The sequence below is a fragment of the Cavia porcellus genome, unplaced genomic scaffold (genome assembly GCF_034190915.1).
Source record: "Cavia porcellus strain 051 isolate PalLab524CR breed Dunkin Hartley unplaced genomic scaffold, mCavPor4.1 scaffold_6, whole genome shotgun sequence".
NCBI lineage: Eukaryota > Metazoa > Chordata > Mammalia > Rodentia > Caviidae > Cavia > Cavia porcellus.
This window is the reverse complement of record NW_026947489.1, coordinates 23,000,201-23,027,143: the sequence shown is the minus strand read 5'-3', so window position 1 is coordinate 23,027,143 and position 26,943 is coordinate 23,000,201. Positions and strand designations below refer to the sequence as shown.

General features: G+C 38.9%; 1 protein-coding gene across 2 annotated transcripts in view; it reads right to left on the bottom strand.

The window, feature by feature from the left end:
* The window catches only part of Pde8a (phosphodiesterase 8A), a 122,376-nt gene that overhangs the window by 56,573 nt on the left and 38,860 nt on the right, over window positions 1–26,943 (bottom strand). For both annotated transcript variants that reach the window (XR_010047975.1, XM_003475479.5), the window contains exon 2: window positions 1,375–1,431. Coding sequence is in view for 1 of the 2 variants with exons in the window: in XM_003475479.5 (XP_003475527.3) it covers window positions 1,375–1,431 (57 nt within the window). In the remaining variant the exon portion in view is untranslated. The remainder of the gene's footprint in view (window positions 1–1,374; window positions 1,432–26,943) is intronic.

The window sequence follows — 26,943 nt, the reverse complement described above, 5'->3', positions numbered from 1 at the left end:
ATTTTCTATCTGCTTTAAACTCAGTGTCCAAGTGCTTGAATCATGTACTTCTTTTGCTTGTTTACCCATCGGTAAAACTCAAGAATGACTTAAAGCTTTTTATCTTAAAACCAAGTCCATTAAAACACACAAATAAGTATTTTAGAAAAAAGAAAGTTAACTGAACATACCTAGATGACAAACACTAGTATTTCAGGGAAACTATTAGAAAATGTAATCTTTTATATATTTAAATGTTTTCATTCAAACATTTATTAAATTTCTCCAAGTTAAAAAAATCACCTTGACTATAAAAAGTGATGTAGATTAAAACATTGCAATTCAAACCTTTTCAGTTAAGTGACCCAGGCACACTAGCAGATGGAGGGAGGTGTGTCCATGCTGATGCCCAGGATGATGCTGTCTGTCCCAGGACCTGGTCTGGAATCAAGCTCCTTTTCCCAATCCAGGCAAAGGGACTAAGGAGCACCTCTGTTCTACCTCCCCAGAGCCAGGTTCCCCAGTGGGGCAACAGGGCTCAAGTAGAGATGGAGTGGCCTATGAGACCAAATACAAAGGCAACAGAAAGCCTCTTCCCCAAGGCCTACTTTTAAGTTTACTCACAGCACACACACCACAGATCCAAGGAAATAAAGAGCACACACTTGAGTCTCTCCTTTACATAGTTAAAAAAAATGTAACAGTAAATGTGTGTGTGGGTGAGTACGTGTGTATACAGGAAGCCCCAAATAACATGGCTAAATTTCAATTGGGTAATGTTTTTTGTTTGTTTGTTTGTTGAGACAGGGTCTCACTAGTTTAGGCTGGCCTTGAACTCACTACATAGCCCAGGCTGATCTCAAACTCACAGTGATCCTCCTGTCTCAGGCTCCTGAGTACAACGGGGTATTTTCTCTCTCATATTTTGGACTTGAAAAATAACACGTATTTTCTAATAGAGTTGACTCAGCAACATAGAGAGGTATATGTTTTAACTTCTAATTATGGAAAATTTTAAACCTATAGAAAAATTGTGAATGACAGTGAACATCTGGATACCTTTCCTCTAGACTCATCAGTTAACATTTTGCCACCTTTGCTTTGCTTTCTCTCTGAACACATAATGTGTATACACAGCCAATTAAGTTTTTCTTTTTGGCAGAACCAACTTAAAACAGGTTCCAGACAAATTCTTACCTTCAAATACCTCAATGTACATTTCTAAGAAAAGAACATCCTCTTACACAACTCCAGCCCTTACTATCAAGTTTCAGGAAATTCTACATTGATGTAATACTATCATCTTAGAAGACTTACATATAATTTTAGGCCTCCCTCCCACAAACACATTTTTAAAAATCAACAGGTGATGTAACCTGGTTGGTTCCTTAGTACCTGAAGTTGGTCTTGGTGAAATCTCATGGGGCCAAACTGCACATCAGCTACTGCTACCTGTAAGAAAGAGATTTGCTTTAAAATGGACAGATAGTCTTGATGAATTTCTCTCTCTACTCAGTGCCATAGATGAAAATAAAATACTCTAGAAAAAAATTACATAAAGTAAATAGAGAAATACATAAGAGAAATCCAGGGATCTCCTTATAAATCCCAAGAGAAATGGAAGCAGGAAAGGAGAAATAAAATGAATCTGATCTCAGAACTGCCTTTCACTAGATGGGTGTGACCTTAAGGGAATTATTCAATCTTTCTTGGTCTCAATGTTTTTACTTGTTACAAAGATCAAATTAGATTACAATATAAAGAGCCCCAAACAGTAGATACCAAATAAAGTTTGGTTCCCTCTGTGTTTATTTCCATTTTTTTCCCCAGTGGAGGATTAAATCTTACAAAATGATCCACCAATAATACAATCCAGCAGTCAGCACCATGGGATATCAGAGGCAAAGAAACCTCACTGAAAACTAGTAAACACTTCATTTTTCAGAGGAATGTAGCAGTTCTTACCAAAAGGTGCTATAAGTATCCATAAGTATCTATACATACTAAAACACTATGTCATAACCAAACACCAAAGAGTCATAGTAATCATAACATAGTGATCAACTCAGGGATTAGCACATTCTGATCACTGTGCTAAGAGCTGGACATGAGTTTACGACATCCTTACAGCAGTGTGGCGAGGATTTACAGTTGGGAACTTAAGACCACACAGATAGCAAAAACTACCTGTTTAGCTCCACACCCTGTGCTACACACGAAGGTTGCTGGGAAGGTTTGGTTAGTCTCTGTGACGAGGAGCCTGTGGAGGAAAAAAGTAGTAGCTGAATTTCAGCCCCAGGTAATGAATCCTGGCATCACTCTTCCACTCAGAGAAACAGACACACTTTGCAATCTGCTCTGAGAGTCTGTATGCACTGCAGGGGTTCCCTGCCCTGCCCTACTGGGTGATGGTGTGGCCTGCACCTAAAGACCTAGATCTACAAAACCCTGAGAACATATTTCCCTCCTGGCTTCCCAACTCCCTTCTCTCCTCTCAAAACACACCTAACAAAATCTACTTAGGGGTGAGGGAAACATAATTCAAACTGTGAGAAGCTGAAGTTCACTAATCTCAGGCCACTGGATAGCTTTCTGATTTGTAATAATTCTTCTCTCAGAAGACATAAGAAGAATGAGGGTCATCACTATTTTAGACCCAAGACTGAGGGGGAGGATCTGTTGAGAAGGTGGAAGGGTCAGGAGACAGCTGCCAGCAACGCCTGTCGTCTTGGGCTGTGGACCTGTGGGCATCCTCATATTGAGAGGCACTGTGGATACCAAAGCCAGAATTTCTGGACAGAGGATGGTCCTAGAGCCCCAGGAAAGTCTAAATTGACAGATCTAGGGGGACAGGCACAATGAGAAGCACTGGGAACTCCTCATCTGCTCTGGCAGACTGTCTAATGTAATCATTTGGGGAACTCTGGGGTCTGAAGAGGCTGCGACTTGCAGAAGGAAGACCAGGCAGTAAACTGCAGACCATTTTGGCTCTTGGGCAAGTGATTACCCCGTGGCAGCCTACACATGTGCCCCTGCAACAACCTGAACACAACCTGTGGGAGCCAGGATGTGCAAAAAGATCTCATCTTACAAATATCAGGGATCTTTGATCTGATCATACACAATGACCTAAAGTAGGCAGTAGCAAAAGCTTGTTGGGAGTGTTTATAGCTATATAAACATTTACTCTAAAGAACAAAAAGATCTCAAGCTACCAAACTAATCTTACAACTTAAAGATCTAGAAAAAGAGCAAACTAAACCCAAAACTAGTAGAAGAAAGAAAACAATAAAAGCAGAGATCAGTGAAAGAGAACAGATGAACAACAGAAAAAGCAATGAAACCAAAAGACTGGTTCTTAGGGGGAAAAAATCAAAATGCAAAGCTTTAGCTAGATGACTAAGAAAATAAATGGCAGAGACTTAAATTATTAAAATCCCAACTAAGCCAGGCGTGGTGACCCACACCTGGAATCCCAGCACTTGAATCCCTAACATAGGAGGGAGGAGAGCTGTTTGAGGCCAGCTCTGTTTACACAGTGAGTTCAAGGTTAGCATGAACTGATAGTGAAACCCTGTCTTGAAAAGACCCTGCCCCCAAGAAAATCACAACTGAAAGTGGAGACATTACTGCCAACTCTACACAAAGAAAGAGGATTACAAGAGAGTACCACAAACAATGAACTGGATAACCTGAATGAAATGGGCAAATTCCTAGAAACATAAAACCCATCAAAATTAAGTCACAAAGAACATAGGATTTGAGTAGATGTAAAACTAGTGAAGAGACTGAATTAGTAATCAACAATCCTCCAAACAAAGAAAGGCAAATAGATACAATGGCTTCATGGTGAAGTCTCTTAAACATTTAAAGAATTAATGCCAATCCTCAAAACTTTGCAAACAATGAAGAGAAGGCACTGCTTCCTAATGTATTTTATGAGGCCATAATTACCTGTTATCAAGGCTAGGCAAAGACATTGCCAGAAAACTACAGGTCAACATAACCTTAAGAACACTGATGCAAAAATTCTCAACAAATACTGTAAACTGAATTCAGCAACATATTAAAAAGTTATACACACCACAACCAAATGGGAGTTACTATTGGAAATCAATGAATATAACACACTCCTTAACATAGCGGAGGAGAAAACCCACATGACCATCTCAGTTGATGCAGAAAAGGCAGCTGGAGACAAAATTCAAGGTCTCATGATGAAAAATACTCAATAGACCAAGTATAGAAGAGAATTGCCTCAAAACAATAAACTCTATCTATGAAAACATACTTGGGGCTGGGGATTTAGCTCAGCAGCATAAGCGCCTGCCTTGCAAGTGTGCGGTTGTGAGTTCAATCCCTGGTACCGATAAAAATGAAAACGCCAAAAAGAAAACATACTTGAAGGACTAAAAGCTTTTCCTCTAAGATCACAAAGAAAAAGCCTCCTTTTAATACTTTTATTCACACAGCACTGGAAGTCTAACTAGAAACCTAATGACGCACCCAAAATGGAAAAAGAGGAGTAAAATTACCTGTGTTCCTAAGTGATATAATCATATATGTAGAAAACCCCAAAGATTCTGCAAAAATCTTGTTAGAAATAATAAGTGAATTCAGCACAGGAGCATGATACAAAGGCAACACATGAAAATTAAATCCATTACTACACACCAACAATGAACAATGCAAAAAGGAAATTGCCAAAAGAATCCACTTGTAGTATCAAAAAGAATACTTGACATAAATAAATGAAACATATTCCACAGTTATGGACTGGATGATTTATTACTGCTAAGGTATCAATAGTACCCCCCAAAGCAATCTATGTGTTAAAGGGAGTCTCTATTTTCAGTGATTTTTTTTACAGAAATATAAAAATGCGCCTAAAATTCATATGGAATCTCAAGAAAACCTGAGTAACTGAAACAACCTTGAAAAATAAACCCGTAAGACCTACTTTCTGATTTTAAAACTTGCTACAAAGCTAAATAATCAAAGCACCGTGTCAGTGGTATAAAGACAAACATACTGTATGACTAACAGTTTAACAAGAGGCCAGAAGTAACTTCTTGCATATAGGGTCAACTGACTTTTAACAAGGGTGCCTGGCTAGTCAGTGAGAGGAGAAGACAGCCTGCAGAAAATGGTGCTGGGAAAACTATATCCACATTTAGAGTGAAATTGGATGCTTACCTAAAGCTATATTTAAAAATGAACTCGTCCAGGTGTGGTGGCGCACACCTGTATTTAATCCCAGCACTCAGAAGGCTGAAGCATGAGGATTACTTCAAGTTCGAGACCAGCCTGGGCCACAAAGTGAGTTCAAGGCCAGCCTAAACTGCTTAGTGAGATTCTGTCTCAAATATACAAAAAATAAAACAAACAAACAAAAAACTTCAAAATGGATCGAAGATCTACATCTAAGACCAAAATATAAACCTCTTAGGAGAAAACAGGGCAAAAGCTTCACAGTAAGGAATCTGACAATAATTTCTAAGACTTGATACCAATGGCACTGGCAGTGAAAGAAAATACTGACACACTTCATCAAAATTTTAAAACTTTGTGCATCAAAAGATAGTATCAATGGAGTTTAAAAGGCAATCCACAGAATGAGAGAAACTTTCTAAATCTCATATCTGATAAGAGATTCATATCTAGCATAAACAATCTATCCCAAAATAGGCAAAAATTCAAGTAGTCATTTGTTACAAGATGTACAAATGGCCAATAAGCAAAGATGTCCAATATCACTAATCATGAGGGAAATGTGAATCAAAACTATAGTGAGACACCACCTCACCCCTATTAAGACAGCCACTGTCAACAAAGCAAGCAAAAAACAGCAAACAATCAGTGTTGGCAAGAACGTAAAGAAAATGGAAGCTGTGAATCCTGTTGGTAGAAATATAAAATGATACAGCTTCCGTGCAAAACAGTGGTTGAGTCTGCAGAGCACTGCCTAAGCCACCAGATGATCCAGCAATTCCCCTCTGGGTAAATGCCCGGAAGAAATGAAAGCACCAGCTTCTCAGGAGGCTGATGCAGGAGAATCACAAGCTCAAGGCCAGCCTGGGCAACTCAGCAAGACTCTGTTTCAAAACAAAATATCAAAAGATCTGGAAATTTATCTCAGTATAAAGATCCTGGGTCCAATCCCCAGTACTGCTAAATAAGAAATGAAAGAAGTAATTCAAACAGATATTTGTACACCCAAGTTCATAGGAGAATTATTCACAACAGCTGAAATAAAGAAGTAACTGTGTCTATCAACAGATGAATGAATATGGTACATCAAAAGGTACAAAATGAGTTGGCCATGATAGCACATGCCTGTAATGCCAGAATTCTGGGTGGATGAGGCAGGAAGATCACAGGTTTGAGCCCAGTCTGGGCAACTTAGTGACTTAATGAGACCCTGTCTCAAAAATTTACAAAGGGGTTGGGGATATAACTCAGTGTGGAGGCCCTTGGTTCAACCCCACCTCGCCCACAACGCATACAAAAAAGTACATCCAATGGAATATTATCTGGCCACAAAAAGGAAGGAAATTCTGATCAATGCTGTAATATAGATGAACCTTAAAGACTGGCTAAGTGAAAAAAGCCAATCACAAAAAGATAAATTCTACATGATCACACATGTATGAGGCATAATGCTTAAGAGTTGTCAAAATCATCAAGAAAGAAAATAAAAGGCTGGTTGCCTAGGGCAAGGTACAGGGAATGCAGGATTTCACTGATTCGCAGGGTTTGGTTTTACAGGATGAAAGGAGTTTTGCAGATGAGATGGAGGTGACAGCAGCACACAGTTGTGAATTTCTTTAGTACTACTTAACACTACACAGTACACTTAGAATGGTTAAAAATGGCCAAGGTGGTAAGCTTTGTTATGTGTTCTTTACCACATTTTTTAAAAGTCAGAAACAGATTACTCAGTGGGCACACGAGCAAGGGAGGGAGGACATTATAGACACAAGCACAGCTCCGGTCTACATGATTGCAGTGCAGTGAGGAAGTGCACTGAGACAGAACAACAGTGAGGCAGGTTTGTTTGCTTCTTGCTTGCTTGCTTTTTTAATGAGCAAAGTTTAAAGCAACATGTGAATGAAAAAACAAGGAAGGAGCAAGGCCCAAGGCGTGGCGAATACAGTGGAATGCTCAGGAAGAAGAAAGAGAAGGAAAAATCTGTCCTCTGCTCTTCTACGGTGCGAGGCACAGTCTCATAAGAGAAAGCAGAGAGGGCATCCACAGCAGAGCTCCTGCTACCCCCCAGCCAAAGCAGTGGTCAGGGCGCACTCGGGACCTCTATGTGAACTGAGGTCTCCTGCCTCTGACAGAAGACTTTTGGGAAATCTGCTTTGAAGGACTGAGTAAAATTTTTTTTTTAAAAAAAGAGCCTGAATAAAAAGAGGGTGACAATATTTATGAGCCATTCTAGTACACACCTGGAATCATGACACTTTTGGAGGCTGTGGCAGGAGGATCATAAGTTTGCATCTTCCCTGAGGAACTTTGCAACTTAGTAAAACCTTGCCTCAAAAATTAAAAATAAAAAAGTTTTTTTTCAAAAAATAAAAAACAAAGAGGATATAGTTTAGCTTGGTACAAAGGCTCTCAGTTCAGTCTCCAACTCTGAAAAAATACTTACAAATATTGCAAAAAACATACCTTACAATGTATTCTTAAAAGTAAAAACTGTATTTTTACTCATCAACTGTATGCAAACAGAAATTAAGAATATGAGTTTAAGTAAAAATAACAAATCTCTCAACCCTAGAAAATACAAAAATATTAATTTTCACAACTGCTGAATCAGAGAGAAATATAAATTTTATCAACACATGTCTTAGAAATAATATATGAGAATATCATATAATAAAATTTACAGGACACTACTAAATTACATTCAGAGGCAAAATTCACTGTCTAAAATCTTTTTTATCATGAAATAAATAAATAAATAAATAAATATATTAAGCTTTTAAATCAGTAAATTTGAGAAAGTAAAAACTTAATGAAGCTATTGGTAGAAAAAAAGGCATTAATTAATTAAGTGTTAGTGACTAGAGTGAGAAAAATATATAAAATGTGTACTGTCGGTCACAAACTGAGGAATAAAACTGTGGATACCTCAGAACAAAAGGGTCATCCCTCGAGGAAACAACCCTGAGTACATGTCTACCTCCAAAGCTGGTGAGGTAACTTTTACAAAGGATACTTCATGACCTCAACTTAGAAAAATAACTCACCATTTAAGAAATAAAAGCTATACATTCATTTATAAAACAGCAAATACAATGAGTTTTGGTATAGTACAATTTTAGCAACATCATTTAAAAATGTTTCTATTTCAGCAAGTCCATTTAATCTCCAAATGCTCACTTTATTTACTTAACTAGATTTCATCTAGTTCATATCCTGTCTATGGGGAACATCCGGCTCCCAGGACCTCTTTGGAGTGGTCTCGGCATGGCCTGACCATCACTTGCCACTCCCACTGCCACCCCAGGAAGTCTAGTGACACTGCCCAGTGAGCCTGGGCAGCAGAAGCCCCCACAGTAAACAACTTTGCAGTTGCAAGAGAGGGGATCAGAACTGCTAGAACTCTTGCTTCCCTTCTTTCCAAGCAGTACAAAGGCTTAGATTATCAGTTATAGACATGCAAAAAACAGTACAAACACTAACTGTTCTCTTCCATGAATAGAATTAATAGTACAATTATCTTAGCTATCTTGTGTATATGTATGCAAAATTTTTTTCCTTTTCCCTTCCTTCTCTTGTCCACCCTCCCCACAGCTGTTCTTTCCCTTTGAGCAATTTTTTAACCTTCCGCAGCATTTACTGTGGATTTTGGATCTTATTTACTCTTTCATACACTAGGGAAACAATAAGGTATTTACACATGCAAGTCTGATTTATATGAGTATAGCTTCAAGTTGCCTCCACTTACCTATAAAAGCCTTGAGTTTTCTTTATGGCTGAGTAATACTCCATTGTAAAAAAATTACCACCTCTTTTTAATCCATTCCTCAGTTAATGGGCATTTGGGTTGTTTCCAAGATTTGGCTATTATAAATTGTGCTAGATAACACAGAAAAATAGTATGTTCAAGGGCTGGTCTTAGTGATTATACAAGTTATTGAGTTTATTCTTTTGGATTTTAAAATATTTGTGAATTTAAGATTTACTGTTTTTAAAAGATTATAAAATTAGAGTAAGCTATTATGGATGCCTGTTTGCATTGTAATGTTTCAAATAATTTTCTGTGTGGTAATGCTGTTTAGATGTGATTCTAGAAGGCAGAGTAACTCTTGAGATAAGCAGTGGCAGACGAAAGACTTAACTCTGTAACTCCCTGATTTAAAACTCCTGTGCCCTCAGCCACCCTATGCTTTGCCCACTTTGCTCTTTCTTCACTCTCTAAGTGCTTGCCACCATTTACTATGGTACACATTTTTTTTTTAAAATCGGTACCAGGGATCGAACTCACAGCTGCCTGCTTGCAAGGCACGCACGTATGCCGCTGAGCTAAATCCCCAGCCCCTACTACGGTACACATTTTATTACTTCTCTTCTTTACTGTCTGTTTCTTCCACTAGAATGTAAAGTTCTATGACAACAGGGATTTACTTGCTTTATTTACTGCTATCTTCCCAATGCCCAAGATAGTCCTTGGTACATGGTAGACTTGGAAAACTATTCACTTGACAGCTAATCTTTTTGAACCAATCATATTATCTAGAAATTGTACCAGCTAACTTTATATATGAGTGTACTATAATACAACACTTCTAGTTTTCAGATTGATTTCATATATACTTTATTTCATTAAGGAAACAAAGCTTAAGAAAAGGCTGAGTAAAAACTACACAAATAAATCGTGATCTTTTTCCTACATCCTCTTTATTAGAAAATTTTGCTGGGATCAATTTACATTAATTTTACACATAAATCCAATTTTGGCCTGAGCCATTATTGTCTTGCTTTAGCCATCTTGTCTGTGTTTGTGTCTTCATCTCTACCCCTCTCTCTGCAAAAAGGAATAACAATCAGAAAGGTCAAGCCTGGAGAAGAGTCAATAGCCACCAGTAGTTACAGGTGGAGGAATCTAAACCTGTGGACCACCCATTACTGATATAAACCAAATGTGCTGTTAGGTTCTGGGAATGGAGAAGACAGTTTTCCAATCCTGTCCTTGGGTAGTAGGAAGAAAAAAACTAACTATCAACAAGGTACATCCAATTTTAGTAGACAAATGTGCTTACTATGTGCTAAGTACTTTGTTTTTGCTTCTAAATTCAGTTTAGTACTTCCTCTGGAGCTTAATAAGCTCACTAACTTTTGCTGAAGAAACTGAACCTCAGAACAGAAAGGTCAAAGAGAGCTAACAGCAAGTGGGACTCTGTTCTGGTTCAATTCTTGTGGTCTTTTCACATCCTATGTTAACATCACCTGCCTCTGATCTTTATCAAAATGAAATAGGATAAGAAATCAGCAATCACATTCATCCATTTGACAAATCTGTATTGAGCAGCCACACTGCACCAAATAGTTTCAGAGGCACTGGAGATTCAACAGAAAACAGGTAGAAATGTGACGGGCTGCTGCTCTGAGGGGGCTGAGGAAGGCATCCCTGTGGCAGCAACACAGAAGGTGACAGGTGAGTGAGGAGGAGCACAAGGAATGGAGGGAGGCGCACCAGGCAAAGAACAGCTCACCATGGGAACAGGGACACTTGAGGAAACTGAGAATAGGGTCACAACATGAGGGCTCAGTGAGGCGGGGAACGTACGTGAATGCCACACAAAGCCACAGGATGTTAACAAGGAAACGGCACAACCTGATTTCTTGTGTGGTAGTGGGAACTGAATCTATCTAATCGCAGGCTAGGGAAGCATGCTGTCTCTAAGCTACATCCTGAGCCCTTTCTAAAATCTTTAATAGAGACTGTCTCACTAAAATGCCCAAGCTGGCCTCCAATCTGCAATGCTCTTGTCTCAGCCCTCGCAGTAGCTGCTTTTTATTTTTAAAAATACAAACTACTGTCTGTGGAGGATGGACTTTGAGAACAGAGAAAGAGACCAGAAAGGAAGCTTCTACAGTTAGCTGAGTTAGAGGGCAGCGGCAAGTCTGGCAGTTGCACAGACATAAGCGAACAGGTCTGGGATGTATTTTGGAGGCAGAGTAATCCAGACTTTAATAAGGAAGACACAATCAGATCCACTGATGCTGAGACTAGAGTTCTGCTATCTGACTGCAGACTGCTATCAGACTTGGGTGGGAATTTGGAGTTGGCTCTGCAAGGCATCCACAGAACAGTCTATTTGCTCCTACTTGGTCCTTTCCAGGCCCACCCACAAGATGGCACCAAGATCTGTCCTAAGGCAAAGCTCCAGACCAATTCCCAGGTCCTCTTCACTTGTGCCACATCCACATCCATGGCTCTCATTGCTTTTTTTCTCCACTCACTTGTATCTCATCTCCCTTTCAGTCTGGGAGCCTTCTACACTACCCTGATTGAATGCCAAAACCAAACTGCATGCTAGGGCAAAAACTCTTCAGGTAATTTTTTTCCCAAACCCATGGTGTTGGGCAAAAAAGTGTTTGGATTAAATGAGCTATTTCAATTGTTCAACACAGTGCCTGACACTGAGAAAATGCCTAATAAATTCTACAGCAAAGATTTTCTAAGAAATTCTGGCTATGAGACTATAATTTTATATGAATACATATTATAAGACATTTTGAAGACTAGTTCCCAGAGAGCTGTTTCTTTAAGAGCACTAACGTATTAATCTTTACTAAGATCCTTTAACTTTGAAATACTATATAAAGTACTTTAACCTAAAATATTGTACAAAGGGTAATTCTTAAACATCATAAGATATTTGATACAATACACTCTTCCTGAAAAACTAAAATATAATTACCTTTGAGACTTATTAACAAAACCCCATAAAAACAAGAATTGCCACCTGTAGGAAAATCTCATCCATGAGATCCTCTTTAAACATGTCTGAGACCTGAGAGTTCTCGAATTCAATTGTAGAACTCCGTAATACAACATCATGGGGGCCAGATTAGAATTTACACTCCACCAAGGGAAGTGATCACTTGTTCCTGGGTCTATAGACCAAGGAGAAGGGTCTCCAGGCTGCACCAGACAGGGTGAAAAAGACTGACAATCCCCTGCTATTTATTCAGCTCTCTCCTCTAGGGAAATGGAGGCCACCAAGCACGGATGATCTGGACATCTAAACGGGATGCTCCAACTTGTCAACTAATAAGTTAGCATCATGACTCTCCAAGATAAGCTTATTTCACATATATTCACATTTATTAACCATTCAGACAACAAGGAACTTGTACAGACGGTTCTACAGTACTTGCATCCTACCTGACCACTCCTATCATCCTTACACCACAGGCTAGCTCAAGTTTTCATGTGTAAACTAATGAACCTTAACGAGCTCCAAAGGACAGCACCCTAAGAATGACAATCTACCTATCAGAATTATCTACAACTGTTACACAGTTCCAGCATTTCAGAGGTTGGGAAGATAAAGGTTTCAACTCTGGCCCCTCCCCCCATACACTGTGATGTTAGGTACATTTCTTCTTTGGCCCAACCTCATAGGAAGACAGAGAATGAGGATCCTGAGCAGGTGAAGCCAGCCAATGCCAGAAGGGGCACAACCAAGGGCCAGCACAGCCTGCCCCTCACTACCAAAAGCCACCACAGCCTGGGTCAGAGCTTTCCTGAAGGAAATGCGCTTTTCCATGGTTGTTTATTCCTCGGGTTTTTGGGTAAAATCTTTTTTTTTTGGGGGGGAGGGTTATTACTCCCACAGTTCTTATTACTTTTTTTTTGAAAAAAGTAAAACCAAATGTGACATACCAGGACAGAGTCAGTCAAATCAAAAGGATGGACATAATACATAATGTAAAAACAAAATACAAGGTGATCAACAATGGTTACAATAATGCCTCTTGTTATCTTAAAAAGAATTGCCTATATCATCAGTTATAATAAAATTGAACAAAACAGTAAAGAATAAGACCAATAAAACCAAAACATTGGAGACATTAGAGGACTTCAAAAGAAGATAATAGTCGACCAGAATGGGCGTCACAATGAATCTTACTGTCTTCATAGTTGTTGCCTATACTTTCAAACTTGGTACTATCAAGCATAACAGAATAGAGGAAAATCAGTCAAAACAAGATGGTGAGAGCAATACAGAGTTTCAAATCAAGTTAATAGGAAATCAAAGTGGGTTACTATAATATATCCTGCTATTTTTTATTTATTTTTCCCTTAATTAAAAGGATAAAAATGAAAAAGTAGATAATAAAAAGCAGATTGAGATAAACAAGAGGGCATAACAACAAAACAGTGCAGGTCAAAACGTAGCCACTTAAGCAAAATAGTGTTTCACCACAAGATAATCTCGACGTAATAGTAGTTACCATAGTGTCTCTTCCCTTAAAATCTTTGGGTATAACTTCGTATACTGTAGCATCAAACATATCAAGACAATGTAAAACCGTTCAAGAGAATGACAGTATTACAGGATATTTAGAATCAACTAACAGAAAATGAACAATGGTTTCTGTATAATCTCCTTGTCTATAAAAGTTTTTGTTTACATTATCACATATATTAAAATCCAATAACATACAACACATTAAAACCGATGGAGACAGAAGAACAAAAGCTTGATGGGACTTCAAAACAAGAGGATATTAAATCAGCACTACCTATTATGATGTCTTGTTTTCTCCAAAATGGCTGTTCCTACATTCAACCTTCTCTGCCTCATTTCTGTTGAGCTCTTTTTCTGTCATTAGTTGTCAGCTTGTCCTCTTCATTTCGCTTTCTGCTCCATTCATTGTGGCCACTCTGCCACTGTTTCTGGAATCTTGGTATCTTTCATTTTTAGAATATCCTGCAGTAATCTCTGTAGAGTTGAATTGGTGGTTGCAAATTCCCCTAGTTTCTCTTTATCCTGGAAGCACCTTGTTTTTCCATCAATTTCTAGGGACAGTTGTACAGGATATATCAATCTTGGCTGGAGGTTATTATCTTTCAAAGCTTGAATTATTTCCCCCCACGCTCTTTGTGATTTGATGGTTTATGCCGAGAAGTCTGCTGTAATTCTGATGGGTGTTCCCTTCTAAGTGATCTGTTTGTCTTTGACGGCTTTTAATATTCTGTTCTTATATTGGATTTCTGGAATTTTGATTATTATATGCCTGGGTGTAGCTCTGTTTGGGTTGTAGGTGGCTTGGGTCCTGTATGCCTCATACATCTGAGTATCTTTACCTTTTGCTAAATTAGGGAAGTTCTCCTGGATTATTTCTGTGAATAGCTTTTGTAGTTCATTTGTTTGAGTCCCTACTTCTTCTTTTATGTTCTTAATTCTTAAGTTATAGATCCTCTTATCATCTTCTAGTCTTTGTATTACTGCTGTTTGTTTTCTTGTTATTTTTAAGAAGTTTTTCATTTCATGCTCCCACCTTACAAATCTGTCCTCCAGTTCTGATAATGTATTCTTAGTTTCTTTCAGGCTGTTATGCCAGCTTTCAATAGAGTTTTTAGTTTCCTGGTAATCTCTTTGAACCTGCTTCACGTATTCTATGTTTTCTCTATTTTCTCCATCAAACAATTCTCCCCTTTTTTTCTGTTCTTCCATTCCACCATCTGTTTTTTCTTGGGCGGTGCTTAGCATTTCTCTAACTATTCTACTTATTTCTTGCTTTATTTCATTAAATACTTCATTTTTGAACTCATCTATGAGGCTCCAGAGATACCACTTTATGTCTATAGATGCCGTGTCTGATATTGCATGTTTTCTGTCTTCATTCTCTTTTGCATTTACGTTTCCTGGATCAGTGTTCTCAGGATTGGGGACTGAAGACCCTTTCTTGTTGCTCCCTTTTCCCATACTTTTTGTTCCTTTCATACAAGCATATGTAGGAGGCCCAGTTTTTTTTTTTTTTCTCTTTGTCTGTTACAGTTTGTTTGAATCTGCCGGCTAGGTGTTCCCGCCCACTGCAGTGTACTAGGGAGACACAGACCTGGGCAGCCTCTGCTGGGCCCGCCCCTCCAGGTCAACCTACTGAATGCTTCACTGCTAGGGTGCACCGCCAGGCACAGGGACCTGATTTGGGCTAGCCTACTGAATCTTAGTCCACAGCGTCACCAGGCCAAGCGCTCCCCACCACTCACGCTTGAGAGGGGAATATGCGACTAAAGTCACTGCAGGGCCCTGTTCCAGCTAGTCTGCTCGTTCCCAGAATGTCCTCTGTTGGAGCCTCCTAGTCTATGAAAGGGTCCCCATTTCTCTCACTCACTGCAGGTCAATGCAGAGCTCCTTTCCAGTCCTGCTCTCAACACTGTTTGGTTCGCCCGATTCCAGCTCTCAGAGCTTTCGCACGTCTCTCTCCCTGCCATGCGGATTGGGATGCAGTATCGGCAGCAGGAAATTCAAATTGTGGCTTCCAATAGCACGGGATCCAGCTTCCGCACTGAGATTTTATCTGTTCCTGTTATAGCATCAGGATTGCATTTCCAGTTGGTTTCTCCCAGCTTAGTTCGTTCCTGGGTCGGCAGGGTACATCTCCTCTTGCATAGGACTCCTCACACGGCACTGCTCCTGGATTCTAAACTGGTAATCTCAGAGAGCCTCTGTGGCTGCTGTTACTTGTCCGCCATGTTCTCCCGGAACTCTTCTTGTTATCCCAGGGTAACGAAGGGTAAAAAATGAAACCTGTAATTCCAGCTACTTGAGAGGCTGAGGCAGGAGGATCAGTTGAACTCATAAGCTTGACAACATAGGGAAGCCCTCCTTAAGTTCTGGGTAACAACCTAACTATCAGCGCAGGTATCCTCAAGCCTGGCGCGCGTCACTCCTTTCCCTTCCAACCCCGCAGAAGCTGGGTAAAATCTTAACCAGAAGTTGTCTAATGTTTGTACTAGAAAAATGTATACTTACATCCTCAAAAAACTGAGCAGGTTTTAAAAATCAATGGTCAAGGGGCTGGGGATTTAGCTCAGCGGCATAAGCACCTGCCTTGCAAGCAGGTGGTCGTGAGTTCGATCCCCGGTACCGATAAAAATGAAAAAGACAAAAAAAAAAAATCAATGGGCAAGAAGTGTTGAATTACAAGCCAAATATATCTGTTAGAAGGCCACGGTGGCCCTAAGTATGGGGGCATTTTGGTCAGTGCCATGTCCAGTGCTGCAGCAAAGAGGGTACCATGTTCTGTGGGGTCACCCTGCCTTCTTTCAGTGGGGAGGAAGAGGCCAGCCCAACATGACTCCTAGCTAATGGCACTGGTTTGGTGACAGGAAAATTATGTTTTATGCACTTGTTTGAAAAACAGTCCTGGGGATCAACTCAGGGCCTGTCCACTAAGCTATACCCCCCAGTCCTTTTCTTTTTCTTCTGGTTTTTTTTTTTTTTTTTTTCTTTTGAGACAAAGAGTTTCACCAGTTTCCCAGGCTGAGCCTGAACTTATGCTACTCGCTACTACCTCAGTCTCCCTGAGAATGGGGATTACTACCTTGGCCAGCTTTTTTTAAGCTTTTTTACAACCTAACATACTAGACTGTTATATACGTATTGTTTTATAAGTTTCAGTTATGCTTTAGGAAATATATTCAGGGTTTTGAGCTGAATTATAATTTTTTCCATTAAAAATAGAAATGGTTCCTGGTTGAAATTTTCACTTACAGAAACTGATGATCTGGGACCATTTATGGGGTTTAAGTGAAAAAAGTCCCTGTACTTGCATAACTCTACAGCCCAGTAGTAATCCCAGGCCTGTTCACGAGCTCTGAAAGGGACATGTGCAAAAGTATCTGTCCAGGGCTACAGGGGCAGTGAGCAGTTGAACATACCATATCTGAAGTAACTGGAGTACAGTAAGATGATGACTCTTAAAAACGTAAGTGAAAAAAAATGAAATTTACGAAACAGTACAATTTACATAAACTAAAAATACAAACACATATAACAATATACATTTATAAGTACACATCAAAACAAAATAACAAATTAAACACATTAGAATGGGAAGCAGGGAGGGGAAGGGAGTGGATGATCAGAGAAACAAATGAAACAACAAAAAAAGAGGAACATTAAGTTTTTTCGTTTTTGTTTTTTGAGACCGGGTCTCCCTACATAGTTCAGGTTGGTCCTGAACTCACTATGTAGCCCAGGATGGCCTCGATCCAGGCAATCCTCCTGCCTCATCCTCCTGAATCCTGGAATTGCAGGCATGCCTGAATCAAAGGTTTTGTTTTTAGCGTATCACCTCAAATAATTATTTTGTCGTGGTAAAACATTCAAAAGCACACATTTCTTTTGAAATGTAACTGTAGTCATGCTGAGCAATAGATCACCAGAACTCATCCTCCTAAATTAAGCTTTGACCAAAAATTCCCCTTTCCCCATCTACCCCACACTAAGTCTCTGGTAACCTCTATTCCATCTTCTTCTTCTATGAGTTGAATTTTTTTAGACTCCACATATAAGTGAGACCATATGGCATTTGTCTCTTCTCTGTTCTTTATCAATATCACAAGTGAACGAGTTTCCACTTGGAGGGTGGCAGGGTATACTGAATATTGACCCCAAAACCTTGTGAATGCTAGACAAGCACTCTAGCACTGAGCTGTATCCTTTTCATTTTGAGACAGGGTCTCTCAACTGTCCTGGGCTTTGCTGGGGACTGGGCTAAGTAGGGGTTAAGCTGCTGACCACAGAGCTCTAAAGACAAAATATCATCACAGTTGAGGCAGCCAAGGACACAGGCTGACACTCCCTATTCCAGAGCTATAAATTGCCAAACTTAGAGATCAGTTCTCTTAATTGACAAAATTTACTGCTAGAAAAGCCTTTGTTCTAACTTCTCAAGGTCCTACTCAGTTTCCTGCCTTTACCTCAACTTTTCCTTTCATTTTCCTTTACCATCCCTTCCCTGCCCCACCAAATTTGTCTGAAACTGAATAAATACTGGCTGTCCAGCAAAGTCTTTATCTTAGTTCCAAGAGAGTCCTGACATTCCTGGACCCTCACAATAATATCACATTGTCTCCTTTACTGAAGTATTTACCATATACTCATCCTAAGTGACTGGGAACCGGGCCAAGCCCCTGATAGGGCTTAAACTTGTGATCATCCTTTCTCAGACTCCCAAGTATGTGTGATTACACCCAGCAGAATTTCATGCTTTGTAAATGCTGACTGACATTCCATTATGTGTTTGTGGAAATCTACTTAATCCACTCATCTGCTGATGGGTTTCTCAGTTGTTTTCCTTAGGTTTTGTGAGTAAAGCTACAATAAACATGGAGTGCAGCCATCCCTTTCACATACTAACTTAACTCTTTTGGCTGTCTAGCCAGCAGTAGGATGGCTGAGTCAGACAGCAATTCTATTTTCAGCGTTTGGAGGAGCCTACATACTGTTTTCCACATGGTTACACTAAGGTACAGCATCACCAGCAGCAGGTGCTTTCATCCACATCCTCACTAGCACCTGCAGTCTTTCATCTCTGTGTCACAGCCTACCAAACAGGCACACAGGGACAGCTCACTGTGGCTTTCATTTGCAATTCCCTGGTAGTTTAAGACACTGAGGTTCTTTGGTTGTTTGTTCTCATGTATCTGTTGACCTGTGATCTTGTCATTCCATTACAGTATTTATTTCCTGTGCTGTGCAGAACCATGTTGGTTTGATGCAATCACATTTGTCTATTTTTAGTTTCACTGAAACAAAAAAATGTCTTAATAGCACATACAAAAGCACTAACAAAAAAAGAAGCTAAGGTTAGATTTTTAAATTAAAAATTTCTATTCATATGAAGACCTGAGTAAAGGAATAATGTAAGCCCCCAAATTGGAAGACAATATCTGAAAAATACATAAAATGATGGAGGACTCAGATGCACAACATATAAAGAATGTCTGAAAAAGAATAATAAAAAGAATAAGCAGGTCGCATCACTAGAGAGCCTTGTACAGACAAGATAATACCAAGACCCTAAGGAGTGAAGAGGGTAAATTAATCCTTTTCATCTTATTCTGGGAAAAGAAAGTGAGCCCAAGAACAATTTTGTTAAGTTTTACCACTTTTGTAAGAATGTATGTAAGAAAAGTTGAACAGATACTTCAAATTTTGTAAAACATGTAACAACATTGCTGGCTAAAGTCTCTAAGAGAGTTCTTAAGAGAAAACAGAAAAAGAAGGATCTGCATCTACAATTTGTGTATCTACAAAGAGAAACGAGTTACTTATGCAGCTACTACATAGTAGAAAGCTTTGTTTCTATAGAGATTATGACACAACCGAGTTAAGCCTTAAATTAGAATATTCCAGTCTGAATTGAGCAATGAACTATTTGTCTACATGAATAGTGTATTCAGTGAGAATAAAAGCTCTGCACAACTGCTGATATCACTTCCTCTCTACTTCAGTAATAACTAATAATTAGAATACATCTACCCAACTCCTAAAGAGGAATTCATATCCTCCCAAATCTTACAAGTGCCCAAAAATAGAAGGAATGACATACTTCTATAGGATGTATGAAAATAATGACCATAAGGAGAGAACACAAAATAGTGAAATCTCACTCTGCTTATTTCACATAAGCATCCTCTTAGCCTGAAGAGAATCCTGTCTTCATCCTTACTACTGACCTCGAAAGGGAAGGTGGACACTGGGGGAGGAAGGGTAACACATGTCATTGATCCAAAGCACAAAAACACCAGAATGCTTTAAAAGGAATGAAATAGATGATTCATAAGCATAGCGCATGTAAAATTCTTCAAGAACTCCCCATTGCCCTGGCTAAAGCTCAGACAAACTGGGGTCCTTGATACCTGAGTTTCAATTTCCTCAAACCATTTACAACTCCTTGAAAGGCTTATATCTCTTACTGTGCTGCCACGTGCATGTGGCTCACTGAGCCTGGCAAACTCCTACTGTCTCTTTTTCCCTGCATCCTTTTCAACCTTCCAGACTCAAAAGGAGGGGTGTTGCTCTGCTGACCAGCCTCCGGCCCCAACCTCCGCTGGGTTGAGGGTCTCCCAAGGCACCTGAGCTGTTCTGTGTCACACTGGAATTTGGAGCACCTGTTTTTCCTATCAGACTAAACCTCTGAGTTCTGCTCACTTTCATAGAACTAGAATTTAAAGTGCAGTGCTCAGTAACTAATTACTGACTCAACCAATTACTAAATAACGAGCTCCCCAAGATTTCCTCATGCTTTGATAATAATGTTTCTAAAGGAAATTTCTAAGGAAGAAAAGATAAGCAATCCCAGTTGCTAGAGAAAAATAAAGACTGGCAAATTTCCTAATAGGCTTATATTATAAACTATTCTGTTCTTCTCCTAATTTTATTATGATCACTTTGCAGCTGAATGGATATCCGATCTCATTCTCAAGTCTCCAAGGAATGATGCAATCTTTGATTATGTTACAGTTGAATGTATCCTTGAATTAACCAAATATTCAAAGTTCTGTTTGATTAGATTTTTATCGTGTTGCTGTTCTGGGTATGTTACCTCCCCGTATCAACTACTTTACTCAGCCATGTCTTATTTAGATATAGAAAGTGCATGACCTTCCCTTGAAAAACTGCTTTCCACTTAAATTACAGCATGTAATAAGTGAATAGCCCTGGTTTCCAGCACACATAGCTGACTAAAAAGAAAGAAAGATAAATAACTCACTCTGAAAAAGCACAATACACAATACAGGAAGCCCTCTAGTTCACTGAAAAGCATAATTTTCATATAAAATTGTTAGGGTATAACCAATGGAAAATTTATAAGACCAAATACAAGTAAAGCAAAAATATTTAAGGGATTAATACATTCTGAATGTATACTTTTAATTTTTTTACGGGTCAAGAAAGTGAAATTTGGATTTTATCATGCTGACTTAGTAATGTAAGAAAATATCCCCAGTGAAATAGGTATTAAAAGTGGAAAGGACCATATATACATGGTAAAGATGAGAATAAAACATGAAGTTATAATTCACTTCAGAAAATGAAATGCAGCCAGACAACCACAGTAGTGGCTATTCTCAGTTCCTATGTGTAAATGTTTCCTCAATGGTTTTCTCTGCACAGGTGGCTAAAGGAAAGTCCAGACTCCTGCCCAGTAGGATTTCAGAGAAAGACACTAGAGGCCAAGTCTCCAAGGCTAACTTAATCTACCTGATCAAAAGTGGTTTGAAAAAAAAGACATCAGGTCAGAACAAGAAATCTGGATATTTGGTCTTATAGAACCTTTTAGCTGTGATGTACTCAAATACACCAAGGCAAAACAATCGCTTAGAACCATTGGAGCTATGGTGGGTGTAAGGGCAGGGTCTCCCTAGTTACTACTGAAGGGAGAGTTGCCCTACTTGAGACAAATGTACTTAGGGACATGAGATTCACTTAGAAAATGGGCTTGCATAAACAACATACATGAAACAAACCTGGGAAGGGTTTTGCATCCGTTTTTCCTCTGCAGAGAGAACATTCTGGATCAAATATTCTGGCCTGACAACAGTTTGCTCTTGTAACTGGTAGACTGAATAAGCAAAGTTCTTTCAGTGTAACAAAACAAAGAACAATAAAAACATTTAAAGTCATTTTCCCACTTTAAACCTGTTCAGAGGTTCTTCCACTCTTGAAATATGGCCAAGTCACAACTTTTATGCCTACTTTTCCTTAATACAAACTTCCAGAGTTGCACTGTATTAGTTTCCTGTAACAAATCACCTCAAAATGTGTAGCTTAAAAAACAAGAAAAGCCAAGCACAGTGGTACATGCTTGAATCCCAGCTACTATGGAGGAAGAGGTAGGAGGACTATAAGTTTAAGGCCAGCCTGGGTAAGTTAGTAAGACCATCTCTCAAAATAAAATAAAAAGGGCTGGCTATGTCACTCAGTGACAGAGAGCTTGCCTACCACTTGTGAGGCCGTAACTTTGATCCCCAGGGCCATAAAGTAAACCAAGAGAAAGTTATTCTCTGATAGCTCAGGAGACCTAAAATCCAAAACCAAGATGTACGAAGGGATGGTCACTCTTGAGGGTCCAAGAAAGAACAGTTTCCTGTATCTTTCCCAGTATCTGATGTCTGCTACATACCTTCAACTTTCCCCTAGTGCTCCAAGGTCTGTCTCTGTCACTAAATGGGCCTTTTAATATATCATCAGGTTTTGGACCTACCCAATATGGCCTCACCTTCACTAATTACAAGGCCCACTTTCCAAATAAGATCACACGCTGAGGTTTTGATGGAAATGAATTTGAAGGGAAAAACTGTTCAACCCCATATATATATTGTCATAAATATAACCCAATTCAGTAATTAAAAGTGATCAATTCATTTAAATAAGGTTCTAACTAGACAAAATGAATCTAGGGATATTCTGTGGAAACTGGGTGATTGAGAGAGAATGTAAGGGCACCTTATGAGGTTCTGGAATATTCTATTTCTTCATCTGGTGATGGATACATTTTTGAAAATTCATTAGATTTTACCCTTACAATTTATGCAGCAATAGTTATATGTTATACTTTAAAAATGGATTCACTTAAAAAATAAAGTGACCAATCCAGTATCTTAACAGCTTCCCCACTGGCAGTGCAGTTGCAGGGTGGCAGCCCCTGGGATGAAGGGATGAGGCTACGTTCAGCTCCTTACTTCTTCCCCCCACCTGTGGCTCCTGTTTCAGCAGGAGGGGCAAGAAGGAGCCAGAGTTCTTCTTGAGTTGTATGAAATTGTTTACTCTTGGAGCCTAGATAGATACTTCAAACTCTCACTGTGGTTTCTCTAGAGATCTGCCTATTGGATCCCTCTCACCACAACTCCACTCACATGAGTAATGCTTCTTTTCCAACTAGCTTTCCCCAATCCTCCCTAATTTTCTATAAAAGTGTGGATGTATAGCCCGTAGTACTGGGGCCCCTTCTGTGAGAATGAGCCCAGTCTGTAGTGTGTCTAGATCCAGCCTGTGCTCACAGCACAAGTGCCACAAACCTTCTCTGAACAGTTTATGGTGAGGTGGAAAGAAAGCCAATACATCCAGGCTCCAGCCCACCAGGCTTGGTAAAGTGGCTCTGCCTGCCTGATTTGAGTACTCTGTCCTTCAGCATCTCCAGTACTGGGTACCTCTTGTTTATTCTTGTTTTACTTACAGGCACTGCTAAGAAAGCATCCCGATTCGCTGCTCCAGATGTATGCTGGGAGCTGGAGTCCTTGGACAGAAAATGAAAAACCAACAGAAAGCAAGAGGAAGAAAGGAGTGTAACACTTGGAGGCCATTAAAGCTGGTACCCACATGAGCAAGGGAATTTGTATGGCTACTAGGTTTAACCATAAGAAAGGTAGACCCCAAGGAAAGCAGTAAGTCTTTCTGTTTTCTTTCAAGTTGGTAGGAGTGACAATCCCTACAGTAAAAATGTGTTTTTCAGTATAATTCCATCAGCTCTAAATAGGTGCCCTATTGGGTCTGTTTTTGGTGTTGCGAGCCTTTAAATTCAGACGATCATGTTGGTAACTTTCAAAGGTGGCACTGGTCACTGCTAGATAAAATTTAAACTAGAATCCCCCTGCATACTATCTTGTCCAGTGTGTGTGTGTGTGTGTATGTGTGTGTGTGTGTGTTTTAATATATACTATTTCCATGAAAACCAGGACTGAATAAGTTCTTGGTTCTAAATGTAAAACAAAGAATGTCATTAGATGCACATATTACAGAACCAAATAAAGATAGACCCCCTCCAAAACCAAAATATTCTGTTTCCTGGTCTCCAGAGACAGACCTTGAGACCACTATCCTATTCAAATATATTCAAAATAAATAAGTTTAGTCCTTTACTTCATTTCCTTTATTCAATAGTTTTAGATTTTTCATTTCTACAAAAGACCGCAGCTCTTTAGTTTAAACCAAACACCAGGTATGTTTGCTGCAGCTGGCTGGGTGAAAACAAATGACGATGAACAGCTAGAGGTAAGATGGGCTCCTGCTGACCACAAGTCTTCTGCAGCATTAGGTTTTGAGCTGGCTTGTCTGCCAGAGAAGCAGAAGAATGGAGTCTGGTCTTATTTCCTGATAAACAAATTGATGGATGCCACTTGTGTCCTTATAAATATTAAATAAATTAATATTTATGGCTATGACAGATATTGCCTGACTTCTATTAACTACTTTTGTTAGCTTTCACAGAAACTGCTCGTTTTCCTTTGTATATTTTGACATTTACATAATATCTATTTTTGCCTAGTGATTTTTTATTAATAACTTCTTTAGAGATTATCAATTTAATCTTCTATTAAAAATGATGGAATTAAAACATTTTCTGCACCATCCTCTGCTGTCCTAATTTTAAGCCAGTTACATTACCTCTCACCATTTAGCTTTTCACTTTTAAACATACCTACATCTCCGCAAGCTCACCTGTCAGCTTTAACTGGTACCTTGTGAACCCCGGCTGTTAGAAAGGACACCTGCAACAGCTCATGTGAGCTTTGCATGCTGGTCTACTGTACTAATCTCCACATCCATTTGAACTCACAGTTAAACAGAGCAGAGGGTTATCACTCTTCTCCCATTACAATTTCTCCAGTTATCATTTGGGAGGCACAAGTTTGTCTTTGATTAGGTTCCCCAAGAAGAGTTTCATGAGAATATTCCTTCTCAATTTCTTACCTTTAAAAACTCACCTATTATTTTTTATACTTTAAAAACGACTTCATTGAACATAAGGTCATGGGTCACAGTTACTTACGGTTATAGGACTTTGTCACTGTTACTTCAGTATCCTCCCATGTTAATTAATAATAAGGAGCAGTTGAAATTTCCCCTTTGTTAAGTGATTTCCTATTTCACTTGGCTGCCCAAGTGATTCACCTTTGAAGTACAGTAATTACTGCAAAGCTGATCCTTCTATGCTAAGCTTTTCCTAGGACGGTGTGTCCTTTCACAGTGAGGATTCCTTCTTTCTCATGCTTCTAGCAACTTTTCTTGGTTTACAACTTCAATTGTTTTGCCTATTGTTTTCCTTCTTCAGAGATTTTTTTTCTGTGTGCTTTTCAATCATGTTCACCACTCTCTTGATTCTTTTAAAATATGTCTATCTCATTTAGTGCACTTATTTTCTATCTTCCACATGTGATGTTAATTTTTTCCTTTATTTATTTAGCAATTTTCTGTTTTTCCTTCACTTTCTTTCCTGAAATCATGTTCTTTTCCCTGTTAGTTTGCCATACTGTTCCTGAGCTTTTGAATTTCTGATTTATGCTTTAGGTTTTTTGTTTGTTTTTGGTACTAGGGATCAAACTCACAATCTCATGCTTGCCAGGCAGGCGCTTATGCCACTGAGCTAAATCTCCTATCTATGCTCTAGTTTTTTAATAGATAAGAACATATTTTTCTAACTTGTAAATTATTTTGTAATGATTATCACTTGCTCTGTGTCAACATTTTCTAGTGATTGTCAGACATCATCTTGTTCTTTTTTCGTATTCTTTTTTTCATTTTTTTTCTTATGTTTGACTAGATTGTGAGCTGGCATATTTTTAAATTACTTGTTTTTGAGGAGTTTCTCCTGAACCAGCAATTTGAAGCAGTCACTTGGAGAAGAGCCAGAGCCGCTTTTTCAGGCAGGACTATGTGGCATATAGGGTGGAGAGAGGCATTCTTGATCCATTTTCTCTTCCCAACCAAAAGGCAGCTGTAGGGGAGTCCCTCCCCTCCTTGCTACCACATGGTCAGATCACTTCCCTCAAGCACTGCTTATGTTCTTATCCAATCCAGCCTGCTCTGCGTTTCAGAATCAAACTGGATCCCAAGAAGCATGTTACTCGTGCCTATTATTCTGAACAAAGGATTCAGGTTTTGAATCCCAGGTTGTATCTCTCACCTTGGAAAATGTTGTTCACCAGGTTTTATGTCTTTGTTTTATTTCTCTTCCTGAGTATTCCCAGTATCTGCTTGCTTACTTCCTCTTTTATTCCTGCTTCAGTTTTTAAAAAACTCATTCTACTGACTTGAATCAGAAAATAAGCTCCAAATTTCTTCAAAGAGGAGTTTGCATTTCTGTTTCTTTTTCTCCTTGCTGCTTGGGGGCAATTTCCCAGGGGAGGATGGAGAAAGGCTGAGTTTACCACACTCGAATAATTTTTTCCTCCAAAAACAAAATGTTTTTAAAATTATTTAGAATATAAGGTAATATGCAATCATACAAAAATTCAAATAAGAAATAGTATAGGTAAAAAATAAAAGCTTACTACTTGAAATCTCATCATTCTACTATAATCTCTGTTCATAGCCTTTGTTTTTTCCCAATGCATAGAAATCAGCCTTTGTGTGATGCTTTTCCTCTACCCAAAACCAACCTTTTTCTTGGAAATACAGATCTAAATTGTAATTTTTAATAGTTATATAATATTCAAGAGAATTTCCTTTTAACCAAGAGTATCATACGACACTGAAACATCTAAACTTTAAAAATCCTATAAGCCAGAAATTTTGCCATTTAAAGATCAAATTTTCCACATTTTAGTTTCTTTGTAAATCAGAGAAAAGGACAGGTTTTGTTCCATAAGCTTTTAAAAATAAGTAAATCTTTTAAAGCTATGTAAAGTTTCTCATAGAAACAATGTTCCACAACCTTTGTTCCCTTTTTAAAAGCCAGGTAACTGAAGTCTCTTTTAAAAATCTAATGTTTCCACAACCTTTGCTCCCTATATAATAAATACACTGCATTTCCCTGGTTTCTTATTTACAAAATGTATAAAATTCAAACAACAAAATATCCAAATTTTATATCAAAGTGGGACAGTCCCTACAGGTATTAATCAGGAAGACAGTCAACAGAACTACAAGTCACTCCTTTTACAACCAGCAGCAGGTGAGGCTGTACCAAGGCGGCAATCAA